Consider the following 15,805-nt stretch of genomic DNA (forward strand, 5'->3'; position numbering starts at 1 on the left):
TACAAATTTTTATTTTATGAAGATAGAAATAAAATATTTCTCACCATTATTTAAAGTTACAATGTATTTTTTAACGAAAATAAACAAGATTTTTAGCATTTAAAGTTGAAAAGCATGATGTGGGTTGAAATTCTGAACAAGATTCTTTGATGATGATGGCAGTTAGCAGACTTTATTTCTTTATATGAATTTTTATTTAAACAAAAATTGTGTGGCGCTAGACTGTATGGTCATATGTGATGAAATATTTTTTAATGTGTCTAGAATACAGACGATACGTCATATGTTACTATACAAATAAAAAAATTTTTTTATTTCAAATATTTCTCCATTTATATAATAACATATGACGTATGTACTCGGAACGGCACACCGAACAATCTCTTGCGTTTGAGAGAGTCTTTTAATTTTAATTGTTTTTTTTTTTTTTAGGTTTAAGAGAGTGTAGGTTTTAGGTAAAAGAAAAGGATTTTCAAGGCTTTATAAGTTTTTAACGTAATAAAGAGAGAAAGTAGTAATGCTATGACTGTTACTGAAAGCCACTCTTTATACTCTCTATTTTAGCGGTTCATGTTCTTAGTCCCTGCCTGCGTGTTTGGTGGCCAGAGCGAGGGTCCTTGTCATTTGCGGTTTCCCTACCATAATTCTAATCCACACCAAGTTCTTGCAACTGGGTATTGCTTAATTTTTCTGAACTTCTTTTTCCACCTTTCAAGATTCATTTCTCTCTTTGGAGGCCAATAAAGTTCATATTTTTTCTGAGGCAAGAGGAAAACGGTTGCTTTTTTCTTGTGGGTTTTCAACGTTGTCTGATCTCTCCGAGTGTTTTGCAGATATATAAGGTAAAAAGTGAGGCAGTTTTGGAGAGGAAGGGAAAGATGGGGGAGAAGCCTGAAGTATTGGATGCTGTGTTGAAGGAAACTGTGGATTTGGTAAGTAGATCTAAAGAGATTTGAAGCCTTTTATTGGTTTATTCATCTGGGTTTTTGGTTTTGTTTACTGGGTTTTTACTTTCTTTGTGAGTGCAGGAAAATATACCCATCGAAGAGGTGTTTGAGAATCTGAGATGTAGCAAAGAGGGTCTCAGCAGTGAGGCTGCTGAGGAAAGACTCACCATTTTTGGGCACAACAAGCTTGAAGAAAAGCAGGTTAAATTTTCATGCTTGCAGCCTTTTTTTCCTTTTTTTTTTTTGTATTTGGAAGCTTACCCTTTTGTGCTCACACAATTCCATGTTCTGGATTTGTTTCAAACTTTCAGGAGAGCAAATTTTTGAAGTTTTTGGGGTTTATGTGGAATCCTCTCTCATGGGTTATGGAAGCTGCTGCTATAATGGCCATTGCTCTTGCAAATGGAGGGGTAAGCGCTTGCTCTTTTGGTTGCTGTTATTTCTTTGAGGCTGCTTGTGCTTTTGTGTTTTTATCATTTTGTTGATTTGTACCACGGTTATCTGTATGCAGGGTAAGCCACCGGATTGGCAAGATTTTGTGGGTATTATTACTCTGCTTGTCATCAATTCAACCATCAGTTTTATTGAGGAAAACAATGCCGGTAATGCTGCAGCAGCACTCATGGCTCGTTTGGCTCCAAAAGCTAAGGTATCAGATTGGAAACTTGTTGTCTTTAGTTTTTTATAGGGTGGTGGTAGGAGTCGAATAAGTCAAATCGTATGTGATTTTGTGCGCACAAGTAGTAGTTTTATGTCGTGGACCTGTGGTATTTTTCAAATTTTTGAATTTCTTTGCTTGTGTCGTTGCTGACAAGAAGTAATGTTTGAAAGGTCCTTCGAGATGGAAGGTGGAATGAGCAAGATGCTGCTGTTCTTGTACCCGGTGATATAATCAGTATTAAGCTCGGCGATATTGTTCCAGCTGATGCTCGTCTACTTGAAGGGGATCCTTTGAAAATTGACCAGGTTGATCTGCAGTTATAACTAGCTTGTTTATCATGTTGAAGCTGACAATAGTACTCAATGGCTAGTCTTGGGAAATTTTTGGCTGTTTCTGAAGTTTCCATTTTGCACTTGCAGTCTGCACTTACAGGTGAATCCCTTCCCGTGACGAAAAGCCCTGGGGATGGTGTGTATTCTGGTTCTACTTGCAAACAAGGAGAGATTGATGCAGTGGTCATTGCCACCGGTGTCCATACCTTCTTTGGGAAAGCTGCTCACCTTGTTGATAGCACGAATCAAGTGGGCCACTTCCAAAAGGCAGGGAAACTTTTTTTTTGTTTTTTTGTTTTTTTTTGGTATTTTTTAGTTTGGGCTTTGTGGGCTGTGACTTTATTGATTCTGATTTCATTTCATTTTTTAGGTCTTGACTGCAATTGGGAATTTCTGCATATGTTCGATTGCTGTGGGGATGGTAATAGAGATAATAGTCATGTACCCGATACAAGACCGCCAATATCGTCCTGGAATTGATAACCTTCTTGTGCTTCTCATTGGTGGAATTCCAATTGCAATGCCCACAGTTCTGTCTGTGACAATGGCTATTGGGTCTCATAGATTAGCACAGCAGGTTGGTTTGATTCCTTGTAATGCTACAGCACTATGTGGTATAAGGTGTTTTGAAACATGATTAATTGTGTTAATAATGAATGCAGGGAGCTATTACAAAGAGAATGACAGCAATTGAAGAGATGGCGGGCATGGATGTCCTTTGCAGTGACAAGACCGGAACTCTGACATTGAATAAGCTTACTGTTGACAAAAATCTTATTGAGGTTGTTTAGGAGATATGTTGCTTCTTTGTTATGGAATTTTTTTTCTTTTCTTTATGGAAAAAAATCCTTGTTTACATGCGTGATTGACTTTTAAACTGTAGGTTTTTGCAAAAGAAGTGGATCCGGATACTGTTGTGTTGATGGCAGCTCGAGCCTCCAGACTGGAGAATCAAGATGCAATAGATACTGCTATAGTTGGGATGCTTGCTGATCCAAAGGAGGTGATTACATCTTTATATTGGATTGTGCCTCCAAACATAGCTGTGAAGTTTGAGTAGTTTTTGAACTATATTTGTTATACATGTGTTATTATCTTTTTAAAAGATCCCATTTCTTTTGATTTTTGTGAAAGGCGCGTGCTGGCATTCAAGAAATACACTTCCTTCCTTTCAATCCTACTGATAAACGAACTGCATTAACTTATCTTGACCGTGATGGTAAAATGCATAGAGTTAGCAAAGGTGCACCAGAGCAGGTAAATTGCCTTCCACTTTATGTCATTGTCCCCCATCTGTTTTCAATATTAAAGACTAATTCCTAGCTGCATTGTTTTTAGATTTTAAATCTTGCACACAATAAGTCAGACATCGAGCGCAGAGTTCATGCTGTTATTGATAAGTTTGCTGAGCGAGGTTTACGATCTCTTGCTGTAGCATACCAGGTAACTGAATCTCTAATTTTATTCTGGGCTCCTGCAGTAGTTTAGAAGTTTATTCTTTATTTAAAGTCATTTCATTTGTTTTAATGCAGGAAGTTCCAGAAGGAAGGAAAGAGAGTGCTGGAGCCCCGTGGCAATTTGTTGGTGTAATGCCACTCTTTGACCCACCTAGGCATGACAGTGCAGAGACAATAAGGAGGGCATTAAATCTTGGAGTGAATGTGAAGATGATTACCGGTATGTTTCTTTATAGTAGGTTAAATTAGTATTGTTTCTGCTTGTTGGATATCTAAAGAAGCATTAATAATTCTTTGCTGAATCTATGACAAATCACGAGTAATCCAAGTGGGTGTTTTCAGTTTACATACTTTTGTCGATATATTTTTATGTTCTGCGTAATGTTGGACCATCCTTGGGGTGATATGTCAGTAATCCTTGGGGTGATTACTGATGAAGCTAGTGTATTAATATGTTAATGTGTTTGTAACTTTGTATGTTTTAAAGAGGGATGTGTTTGACCTTTAATAAATAAATGTCATGTAACTTGGTGTTGAAAGAAATGGGTAGAAGTTTGTTGTGTTATTTTTTCATATTATTGTTATTAATCGGAGTCTATAATACTGCAAGCACATAATTAGTTGTGTTTCCTGCCACCCGACCTCCGAGTTCAGTACAAAAAGTGATGATATTTAGTTCTTTGTTTTTGTTGCCGTCTTGCTCAACGTTGTATTTTGTCAGGGGATCAACTGGCAATTGGAAAGGAAACTGGACGTCGCTTGGGGATGGGAACCAATATGTACCCTTCATCTGCTTTGCTAGGACAGGACAAGGATGAGTCAATTGTTGCTCTACCGATTGACGAGCTGATAGAAAAAGCTGACGGCTTTGCTGGGGTTTTCCCAGGTATGCTTACCGAAGTATATGCTTGAGAAAAAAAAGTTTTTAGATTTTACTCTTGGTTGCTAGACCATGGTTTCAATTATCCAATTTAGATTGACTGGTTAATTTTGTATTGGTACAGAGCACAAATACGAGATTGTGAAACGCTTGCAAGCTAGGAAACATATCTGTGGAATGACTGGTGATGGAGTCAATGATGCTCCTGCCCTTAAAAAAGCTGATATTGGTATAGCTGTTGCTGATGCAACAGATGCTGCTCGTAGTGCTTCTGATATTGTGCTTACTGAACCTGGCCTTAGTGTCATCATTAGTGCTGTTTTGACCAGTCGGGCAATCTTCCAGAGGATGAAAAATTACACAGTAAGCTTTTGCATCTACAGTGGCATATTATTCCTGTGATTAAGCGTCATTGTCCACCTTACCAGTGAACTATATAAGTAACAAATTCTTGTTTATGGCTGGCAGATATATGCTGTTTCCATCACAATTCGTATCGTGGTAAGTTAATGGTTCTTTGGTTTGAATCGTTTGATTCATGTAGGTGGCATCTGTGCATAAAATTTTGAAATAAATTTCTTTTAGAGCGTTCGATAGTATTGCGTTTCTTTTCTGATTCTTTTTTTATGGCAGCTTGGCTTCATGTTGCTGGCTCTCATATGGAAGTTTGACTTTCCACCTTTCATGGTGCTTATTATTGCGATCCTCAATGATGGTTTGTACTTTCTTTTCCCCGTTCACAATCTCTCTCTCTCTCTCTCTGTGTACGCATTTGTGTAATTTTGTTTTAGTAGTCATCTGTTTTGTCTCTCGTTAACTCCATCTTTTATTGATGTTTGGTCAATGTTTGCTGAAAATGCATGCACTTTTCTATAGCCGTAAGTGTATTTTCCACATAATTTACTAACAGAATGACCTTTTAGGTACTATCATGACAATATCAAAGGACAGGGTTAAACCGTCTCCTCTGCCAGATAGCTGGAAGCTGGCCGAGATTTTTGCAACTGGAATAGTGCTCGGAAGTTACTTGGCAATAATGACTGTGATATTCTTTTGGGCAGCATACAAAACAGACTTCTTCCCAGTAAGATTCTCTGTCTTGTTCGATCATAAAATGTTCTGATTGTTGCAGATGTATCACTTGCTGTTATAAAATATGCGTTCTTGGAGCTAATTTGCTTATCCTGTGGCTGCTTGTCATCTCTTTGTAACGATTAATTAATATCTAGCCACTGATTGTTTCAGAGAACATTTGGGGTGTCAACCCTTGAGAAAACAGCTAATGATGACTTTCGGAAGCTTGCCTCTGCTATATATCTACAAGTGAGCATTATTAGCCAGGCTCTCATATTTGTTACACGGTCTCGAAGTTGGTCGTTTATTGAGCGTCCTGGATTGTTGCTTGTGGTGGCTTTTATAATAGCTCAGCTGGTGAGCCAATTTTCTCAACCATCTCGTTTTATATTCATTTTGATTTGATCGTGAAGGGAAACTGAATTTCTTACCTTCTATTTTGAGTAGATTGCCACCTTGATCGCGGTCTATGCAAACTGGAGTTTTGCTGCCATTGAGGGGATCGGATGGGGTTGGGCCGGGGTGATCTGGCTTTATAATATAGTCACATATATCCCTCTGGATATCATAAAATTCATGATACGCTACGCTCTGAGTGGGAAGGCTTGGGATCTTCTGATTGAACAGAGGGTACGATTGTTGACACTGTGGATTGCTTACCCGGTTTTACTTGATCAGGGAATTTCTTGTTAACTGTTCGTTGAGGGGTTCTTTTTTTTTGTTTTCTAGGTTGCTTTCACAAGGCAAAAGGACTTTGGAAAGGAACAACGAGAGCTTCAATGGGCACACGCACAAAGGACATTGCACGGGTTGCAACCACCGGACACCAAGATGTTTACAGAACGAACACATTTCACAGAACTCAATCAGATCGCCGAAGAAGCCAAAAGAAGAGCTGAGATTGCAAGGTGAGCTGCAATCTTGAGTTTAGTTTCTTCGCGTTGTTTGATCTTCTTTACTAATATCCAACCGCGACTCCATCTTCTTGTAGGTTGCGGGAACTCACTACGCTGAAAGGCCACGTAGAATCCGTGGTGAGATTGAAGGGGCTCGACATCGACACGATTCAGCAATCGTACACAGTTTAAAACAGATGCAATGTATTTACTTGTTATATACTGTATAAGATGATGAATCCTCTCCCTCCAAGTGTGCTGAGAGTAAAGACGCACTCAGCATGTTGTGAGCGACCTCGTAGTAGACAGTCGTTTTAAATTTGCTACTCTGCTTTTCTGTTTTCGGCGTGTAAAATGAGTGCTTCAATCAGCTCTCGTCTACGTTTTTCTTCCCTCTACCCCTCTACCCCTCTTCCTTCTTGTGATTAAGAGTCGACGGAAATAAACTTCTCTCCATTAATCCAAACCGTTTTTTAGATGTTTCTGTAGCCCCACAAGTTGCCATCCCTTTGTTTTGTTTTGTTTGATATGATTAAACACAAATCGGAGTCTTGAAACGCGTCAAGAGCTTGTTTACGTACTTGGAATAGGAAAAAAGTCGAGATTAGTCGAGAAAATTATCGACTATCATATCAATTCTTAGTATAATCAATCTAATTACAACGTGAGACTTGCATGTATTAGAAAATGTTAGAAAGTTAGGGCTTGGAATATCGTCTCTTCTTATACTCATTCCAGGTAAGTAAACATGCTATTATTGACGATGGTTTGATTTTTCAAAGGGGAAATTTAATATGAGTCCAATTTTATGAGCCATTATTAGTTATAGTCCAATTTTGTTTAATTTTTGGGTTTGGTTCAGTGATTCATTGTCCACGTAAGCTTATTTGTATTCTCTTACCAAATTTACCCATAAATTGACCAATTAAGTAATTATTTTTTTTAAGTTTGTGATTAATGTTAATCTTATCCTTAATTATAGGATTAGGGATTAAAATCTTCTTTTTTTCCTTCTCCTTCCACAAACTGTTCATTTCTCTTTTCTTGTTTCTCCCTCAAAATATCTTTCTCTTCCTGCATTATTTTGTATCACAGATTATTTTGTTCATAGTCTATCTGTATCACAGATTATTTTGTATTATCTATCTATACAATAGGTTTTTGTTCATAGTTTACCTCTATCATAGATTCTACCTACATCACAAACTTTTTATTTTATTTTTTATCTATCTCTGGCAATGTTTCTTTTAGTTTTTCATAAACTTATAAGATTTGTAATAATGTGTTTTTAATTAGAAAACATGTAGATAAAGGTATTTGAAGATTCAAATTTTAAAAATTCAAATATAAAGAATTAAAACAAAATTATTTTCAAGGGGCAAAACAGGTGTAATAGAAAATCAAATAAAATTGGATCAAATTCAAAAACAGCTAAATTTTTTGGACCTGCATCAAAGTGCCCTTTTTTCAAATGTAGTTTAGAGATCTGGCATGAATATACATCCCCATCTAGGTTACAATCACTCAGCTTTAGCATGTAAACCCAAATAACACTGCATCAAATCTCATGTTGATCATGTGATTTCTGCACCACTTCAACTTCAAGGGCATTGTTGTCCCCACCACCTTTGTAATTGTACCACTTTGAACACATTAAAAAGTATCCCAAATTAACGACTCCTAGAGCAGCAATAAGATAATAGAAGTAATCCAGCCTCCCCTTGTTGAGATCTTCCGGCAGCCAGTTTCCGGTTGCAGCCCCCTCAGTAGTCCGGTGAACTATGGCGATTAACGCACTACTCAAGTAACTAGAACCTGCCATTCCACAAAAGAAGAGAGACCCTCCAATGCTTCTCATGTTTTCCGGGAACTGCTTGTAGTAGAATTCGATTTGGCCAACGGCAGCGAACGCTTCAGCAAGCCCGGCTAGTGTGAGCTGAGGGACCAGCCAAAAGCCAGACATTCCTGGAATTGGTTTTGTTAGCGCTATAGTCCTTCGGTGTTGTTCTACGAATGCAGATACTAGCATCGTGATCACAGAGAGAAAAATGCCAATTCCTATTCTTTGCAACAATGTGATGCCGCCTTCTTTTCCCGTGAGCCTTTGGAGGAACGGGACAAGAAGGCGGTCGTAGATTGGTATCCATATGGTCATGCCCAGCATCAGGAAGATTGTGTAGGATGCAGCCGGGATTTGGAAGCTTGTTTTTCCAAGGCGTCGATTGGATTGAAGGGCTTGGAAGACAACATAGGTTTGCTGCTGGACTATGGCAATATGGTATATGAGGGCTGCTGCCCATATTGGCAAAACTCTCAGCAAGCATTTCACTTCTTCCACTTGTTGCATGCTGCAAAGTCTCCAAGGATCAGCAGCTGAACCATCCGGATTGATTTTGTCTTCCGGCGTAAGAATTGCTGCTTTGTCAAGGCATCTGAGAAGTGACAACATTGTTAAGAACTTACCTACACCACCGCATGGATTTCACATCTCAAACTCCTTCGAGTCAAACTCAAAGACTTCAGTTTGATCCGTAAATTTGAATATATATGGATCGTCTAACTGAATCTTCTTCGGTTTGATTCAAAGAGTTTCTAATTTGAAATCAAAGAACGTGTTCAAAACCGAAACTCCTAGAAGGCAATTAAAGAACATGTATAAAAAGGTATGCATATGCAGTAATTCTTTGTGCATGTTCATGGCGTCCATTCTTTAATATGTTCCATACATGTGCATCAGCTTAATCTTTTGTAATTTAATCCAGTCACCAATTGCCATAAAAAGTTAAAACACATGGCAGTGCGTGATTGATTTAGAATAACGCCAGAATGATTCTAGGTGTAGATAAGTTTCTTTCTTTCACAGCCAAGGCATATAAAGTGCATGAAGTTGTAGCTAATTTACCTGAATTGATTTGTATAAGGAAGGTTGGAGTTGATAGAATCGGGAGGCATATAAACAAACATGGAGAGCCACGGCCGCTCTGGCTCTTTAAGCTTCAAATGCCTTTTCGCAATGGAAACCACCACGACCTGTGCTACACTATTCATCGGACTACCAGAGGCTTTCACTTTCACGTACAATTTTGATCCGATGAAGAAGAGAACACATGATATCAACATCAAAATGGCTGGAATGCCAAACCCTAGACTCCAACTTACATTTGACTGGATGTAGACGATGAGGGTCAATGCTATCATCTGTGCGAAAGTGAAGGTGAACATATACCAGTTGAAGAAGCTGTTGACTCCTCGTTTTCCCGACTCCGTTTTCTGGTTGAATTGGTCTGCCCCAAATACCAGGTTACATGGCCTGATGCCTGCAGCTCCTACTATTAGCATCCCAAAACCAGTTAGTAGAAATGCCATTTGACCAGCTGTTGCCCCTTTACATGTTCCTTTCTCTTCTGGTTTGCAGTGAGGAGGATGCAAGTTCTTGAACACTGCTGTAAAATCTATCAGCAGCAGTCCCTACATAAAGCAGCAAATTAATCATAGGATTAAGATATATACATTTTGGAGCTAATGAGTCAACAGGGTTCATGATGAGGTAAGAAACTTTGGAAGTGAAAATGAATCAAAGCTTAATTTTCGAGGAAATATGCAGAAACAAAATGAGTTACAATCTTTCAATCAAATATATAACCGAATGGATGTTAAACAGACAATAAAAAGACACTAAAATGTGGTTTACAAATAGCTTATTGCTTATTTGTGCGCATGTTTCCGGAATTCTCTTATGTTGGACATTGAAAATGAATCAAGGTAGCACATGGTAGTTTTGTAAGTACCATAAAGGAAGCAATATCCGAATATGTCAGCCTTTTATAACGATCAAGATAATTAAGTGTTGGAAAGTTCCGAGCAAGCTTAAGATACATTTGGAGCTAATTAGTCAAAAGGGTTCTTGAGGTAAGAAACCTTGAAAGAGAAATGAATCAAAGCTTAATTTTTGAAGAAATATATATGCACTAGATGGGCCGCTACAAAAATCGAACCAGATGGATGCCAAATAGACAATAAAGAGGTAGTCAATGTTATTTTATATACGATTTATTGTCTATTTGTGCATATTTCCCTAATTTTTATATGTTGGACAATGAAAATGAATCTAATAAGTAGAAAATGTTAGTTTTGTGAGTACCATAAAAGAAGCGATTGTCGAAAATCCTAACGTCTTGTAACGGCCAAAATAAGTGTCGGAAGCGAAAGCTCCGAGCAAGGTTGCAAAGTTGGTGGTGCCATTGAAGGTGGTAACAAGAGTCGCAGCTGTATTTCTCTTCATGTTGAATACACTAGTGAGATAGACCAAGAGGTTGGCCAAGGTCCCAGTGGTTCCCAGCTTCTCAAACGTTTCATTTCCTGAAATTTTATGCAGATGCTCAAAAATAAGCGAACAAAATTAAGATAAATTCATGATTAAACAGAAGAGAAAAGGATATTAATCTGATGAGAAGAACATGAAGCAACAAAAATGCAAAATATTGCGCTCACCTATGACAAATGGCATTACTTTCCATCCTCTGTATATAACTGGTTCTTCATCCGTAGAACCTCTCTCATTCTTCTCCATGCTCTCTCTCTCATTCTTCTCCATGCTCTCTCTCTCTTTCTTCTCCATGCTCGCTCTCCCATTTTTCTCCATGCTCTCTCTCTCATTCTTCTCCATGCTCTCTCTCTCATTCTTCTCCATGCTCTCTTTCTCTTTCTTCTCCATGATTGCTTTCATGTTTTAGGAAAAAAGGAAACCAAAAGGAACTATATAATCCGAGAAGAAAATTCGACCACGTAATTCACAAAACACTTATCACAAAATTAACAGATACGGTTTAGTTTCGTTTGTCCGTCTCTACGTTACGTACTTTCATTAGAGCCAGAATTACAATAATCAAGTAGTTGTAGCACATGTAGCCCAGCTACCTGTCATGACTAGTCTCCTTTTTACCTAGATTAATTGTTTGAGACACTGTCCCTTTGTGTTTTTCAGTTGTCCCGATTTGAGTAGTATTTTCATATGCTTTCTGAGATTTGTTGGACCAACAAGTCGTCATGGTTGACCATGAGTTCACTGGCTATTCTATGCATGTAGCCGAGCTACCTGTCTCGACCGTTTTGCTTGAATTATTAGTCGACAATTGCCGCTTGTGGTATATGTGCATTGGATGATCAGCATCGAGCTTTCATTGTCTTCATAAATGGAGTCCTCCCTTGCCTTGCGTTTTGGACTTGGAGATGGAGAGCTAATTATTTGATCTTTTGTAAATCTGATCAATCAGAAAACACGTGTTGCAATTATAATCGTTTTGTTGGTGTGGCGTATAAGAAATTCTTGCATACAACCTCTTAGAATAACCGCACATAAGAGGAATAAAGTAAAATTGACACAAAAATTCTACAAACCCGTTTTATGTACGAATTTTCCTAATCGGGACCACAATTTTGTAGATAGCTAGCTACGTTTTATCTTAGTCTATCAAACAAGATGTCTCTAAGGGTTTGTTTGGATGTGCTTTTAAAATGATTGAAAGCGCTTTTAGAGAAAATGTTTTATGGTTCCAAAAGCACTTAAAGTGCTTTCTGCAAGAAGCACCAGTTATGTGCTTCTTCCAGGAAGCACTTTAAGTGATTTTCCAGAATATACTTGCATTTTTACTAAGAATTAGTTCCAAAAACATTTTCAACAAAAGCGCTTTCAGTCATTTTAAAAGCACATCCAAACGAGCTCTAAGATTGCATATTCTCCATCCAAACTTCAGAGGCACTTTCACAACTTCGTTTGTACTCAAACCACCTAGCAAGCACTACGAAATAGACAAGATTCATGGCCTCCAATACAGCAACCGCATAATAAAAGTAATCGAATCTCGGTGTTAAGATCTTCAGGCAGCCAATCACTGGTATGGTGAACTATTGACACCAAAAAACTAATAAGGTAATTGGACATTGCCATCCCTACAAACAAAAATGAACCCCCAATGCTTCTCATGCTTTCTGGGAATTGCTTAGTATAACTCCAATTGGGCGATCACCGTAAAAGCCTCCAAAAGTCCGATTAGTGCCAAAGTTGAGAATTGAGTCTGTCATAAATTGGTATCTAAATTGTGAGGGCAAGCATAGTGAATATTGTGAAAGACGGGGATTTTAAAGCCGGTGTTGCCAAAGTGCCTGTCGGATTGTAGGGCTTGGAAGACTGCATAAGTTTGTTGTTGCACCAAGGCAACGTGTTTGGGTTAATATTTGAATATTGGGTTTGAATGAAAGAAAGCCTAAGGATGCCAAATTAAAGGAAGACTTGCGCGAAACTCAGCATCGAGCCCAGAAGCCAACTAAAGCTTTCTCAGCCAAAACACGAGCCACGTGTCTATGATGGAAGTGACAAGAGATGGAGACCAACCTACTATCAGCCAAAAAGCACTTTCTAATGGCAATACAAGTAAAAAGCTGATGATTCACTACCCTCCAAGAGCTTTCGGGCAAGAGCAATGCCCTGACCCTCGGGCCGCCTATAAAAAGAAGAAGAGACAACATAGACAAGGACACTCAACCAATCAAACAAACAAGCATACAAACTCTGCTCTCAAGCTAGTTCATACTCTTCAAGCCTGAAATCAACTCAGATTCAGTTTCTTTAGCAATAGTTTCCTCATAAAAGCTATCTTTTGTCTAGTATAAAAGCTCTGCTACCTCCCTTAGTGTTGTAGTATCGATTCCCTCGTGTAAACCTGTTTACCATCTATCTTTTTTAGCATACAAACCCTGTAAACTCAAAGAGAAGTGGCTGCAAGAAGTTCAACCTTGCCAGACAAGGTGAAATCTTGTCCGAATCTCTTTGTTTGTTTTCTGAATTAGTAGATCTATTACTTAATGCATTCTCCAGCATGTATTCAAGTGATTTCCACCTGTTTTCCTATTTTAAAAGTTCCATTTGCATGTGGATCTAGTTAACTTAATGGATATGTTTACATTAAGAGCAATTTGGAAACAAATAAATGACTTAAGGGGCTCTGTACTCCCTCCATTAGAACATACAAGATCATGAACCCATCTGTGACAATCCTTTGATAACAACAAGTTTGAGTAACTTGGGGCGCAAGTAATTGACTTGAAACACACTTGTTCTCCATTAATCCAAATCGTTCGTTCTAGGTTGCTTTCACAAGGCAAAAGGACTTTGGAAAGGAACAACGCGAGCTTCAATGGGCACACGCACAAAGGAAATTGCATGGGTTGCAACCACCGGACACCAAGATGTTTACAGAACGAGCATATTTCACAGAACTCAATCAGATCGCCGAAGAAGCCAAAAGAAGAGCTGAGATTGCAAGGTGAGCACCAGTTTTTCTTTTCAACTTGAGAGTTCGATTTCTTCGTGTTGTTTGATTTTCCTTACTAATCTCCAACCGCAACTCCATCTTCTTGTAGGTTGAGGGAACTCATTACGCTGAAAGGTCATATAGAATCCGTGGTGAGATTGAAGAGGCTTGACATCAACACGATTCAGCAATCGTACACAATTTAAAAAAGATACAATGTATTTACTTGTTATATAAGATGATGAATCCTCTCCCTCCTAGTGTGCTGAGAGTAAAGACGCACTCAGCATGTTGTGAGTGACCTCATAGTAGACAGTCGTTTTAAATTTGCTACTCTGCTTTTCGGTTTTTGGCATGTAAAATGAGTGCTTCAATCAGCTGTCTACTTTTTTCTTCCCTTTACCCCTCTTCCTTCTTGTGATTAAGAGTCAACGGAAATAAACTTATCTCCATTAATCCAAATCGTTCGTTCGATGTTTCTGTAGCCCCACAAGTTGTCATCCCTTTGTTTTGTTTTGTTTTGTTTGATATGATTAAACATGTTGATGCACAAAATCGGAGGGGTCTTGGAACAACGTAAATCCGACCGTGAATCTGCAAGAAAGTAAATAACACAAGATGTATCGTGGTTCACCCCAATGTTTGGGCTACGTCCACACTGATATTGTATTTATCTGTTTGTGAGAGGATTGTGAGGGAAAGAGAGCTTCTGAGGGTGAGAGTGAGGCTTTGCTCTGAATCTCAGAGCTTGAGGATTGTGAGGGTGAGGAGGCCCTTTTATAGACTAAGGGCTCATCCCCTTTTTACATATTTGCCCCTTCATTTATTACATAATTACATTTGAGTCCCCCGAGTATTTATACGAGATCTAAATACGGAGGCCTTAAGTATGGTACAAACAGTAGTCCCCCAAGTCTTCAGTTAAGATAGTCTTTTGGCTGGAGACTTGAAATTCAGTCCATGTGTGGGCCGAAGTAACTAGTTGTCGTCTAGAACTGATACTCGATATGAGGCGGTACTCAATGTGAAATGATGCTCAACTAGAAGTAGCACATGTTGCGAGGCTGCTCGGCTTGTGGCTTATGTTGCCTTGGTTGGCTCGACTTGTGGCGTTGAAGGTGAAGGAGTCCCTTTTATAGAATAAGGGCTCGCTCCTCAATACATAAATGATGGGCTATAGTTGATGCTCGCGGCGAGGCGGTTGCTCAGCAGGCGGCGATGCTCTCTAATGATGGTGTTGAAATCCCTTTTATAGAATAAGGGCTCGCTCCTCAATACATAAATGATGGGCTAGAGTTGATGCTCGCAGCGAGACGGTTGCTCAATAGGCGGCGATGCTCTTTAATGATGGTGAGGGAGTCCCTTTTATAAAATAAGAGCTCGCTCCTCAGTACATGAATAATGGGTGCTCTTTAATGAAAGTGAGGAAGTCCCTTTTATAAAATAAGGGTTCGCTCTTCAATACATAAGTGATGGGCTAAGTCCCCTAAGTATTTTTCATGAGGCCCAATATATGGTACATAGTGTAGTCCCCCAAGTATTCAGTCAATAGAGTCTGTTGGTTGGAGACTTCAAATTCAATCCATGTATGGGCCGAAGTGGCGGTTGTTCGGAGGCGGTCTTTGTAGACCATGCACTGAAGCTTTGTAGATGAAGCTTTGAAGCTGGAGCTTTTGTAAATGAAACTTTTGAAGCTGGAGCTCTTGAAGCTAGAGCTCTCGAAGTTGGAGCTCTGTAAATGAAGCTTTCGAAGTTGATTGTCATGAGTGATGCTTATGAATGTTGACATGAGTGATGCTCATGAATGATGGTCATGAATGTTTATGTATGATTGACATGAGTGATGCTCATGTATAATTTTGGAGTATTGGACGTACTTTTGATCACCTAGTGGTTGATAATAGCGGCAGGCTGCCGAATAATTTTGGAGCCATTGGGCCAAGTTCTTTTGGGCATACAGGCCTTGGCTCTCCACATAACATTCCAGCCTATTATTTTGGGCTTGCCGTTTTATTATTATTATTATTATTACCCTCTGATTGTTAGGATTAGAGAGTTGAAATATATTATATACCTTGCATTGAGTGACAGGTGTCATTAGGAGATTGGGTGTATTATGTCCTAGGGTAGTTATACTGTGAGTATTTATATTGTAAGTCTGAGTCTTGTAACAATTAAGGTGTGAAAGAAGAAAAGATTACTCTTCAAGATTCTCTCTTTCTCTCAGAGTATTTTCCCTCTCTTTTCT

At 38.8% G+C, this 15,805-nt stretch overlaps 2 protein-coding genes across 3 annotated transcripts; one reads left to right on the top strand and one right to left on the bottom strand.

Annotated features, from left to right (window-relative positions):
- Nucleotides 1-366: 366 nt before the first annotated feature.
- LOC103437790 (ATPase 11, plasma membrane-type) lies at nucleotides 367-6,725 on the top strand. Of its 2 annotated transcripts, none has more exons than XM_008376291.4 (22): nucleotides 367-674; nucleotides 834-932; nucleotides 1,029-1,148; nucleotides 1,259-1,357; nucleotides 1,459-1,596; nucleotides 1,779-1,913; nucleotides 2,028-2,207; nucleotides 2,311-2,517; nucleotides 2,603-2,722; nucleotides 2,824-2,943; nucleotides 3,075-3,197; nucleotides 3,279-3,383; nucleotides 3,473-3,617; nucleotides 4,119-4,283; nucleotides 4,402-4,640; nucleotides 4,746-4,778; nucleotides 4,911-4,992; nucleotides 5,201-5,361; nucleotides 5,523-5,708; nucleotides 5,799-5,981; nucleotides 6,081-6,259; nucleotides 6,343-6,725. In XM_008376291.4, the coding sequence occupies exons 2-22, from the start codon at nucleotides 879-881 to the stop codon at nucleotides 6,437-6,439; spliced, it is 2,871 nt and encodes a 956-aa protein (XP_008374513.3). In that variant the 5' UTR covers nucleotides 367-674; nucleotides 834-878; the 3' UTR covers nucleotides 6,440-6,725. The 2 variants fall into 2 exon arrangements, with proteins under 2 accessions (XP_008374513.3, XP_070680269.1); XM_070824168.1 differs by having other exon boundaries at nucleotides 659-763.
- Nucleotides 6,726-7,637: 912 nt separating this feature from the next.
- LOC103437789 (protein NRT1/ PTR FAMILY 2.9) lies at nucleotides 7,638-11,228 on the bottom strand. Its single transcript, XM_008376290.4, has 4 exons — nucleotides 10,739-11,228; nucleotides 10,389-10,606; nucleotides 9,150-9,715; nucleotides 7,638-8,679 (listed from the first exon to the last, which is right to left on the bottom strand). Exons 1-4 carry the CDS (start codon nucleotides 10,971-10,973, stop codon nucleotides 7,806-7,808), a joined length of 1,893 nt encoding a protein of 630 aa, XP_008374512.3. The 5' UTR covers nucleotides 10,974-11,228; the 3' UTR covers nucleotides 7,638-7,805.
- Between the last annotated feature and the right edge of the window lie 4,577 nt (nucleotides 11,229-15,805).

The sequence above is a fragment of the Malus domestica genome, chromosome 06 (assembly GCF_042453785.1).
Source record: "Malus domestica chromosome 06, GDT2T_hap1".
NCBI lineage: Eukaryota > Viridiplantae > Streptophyta > Magnoliopsida > Rosales > Rosaceae > Malus > Malus domestica.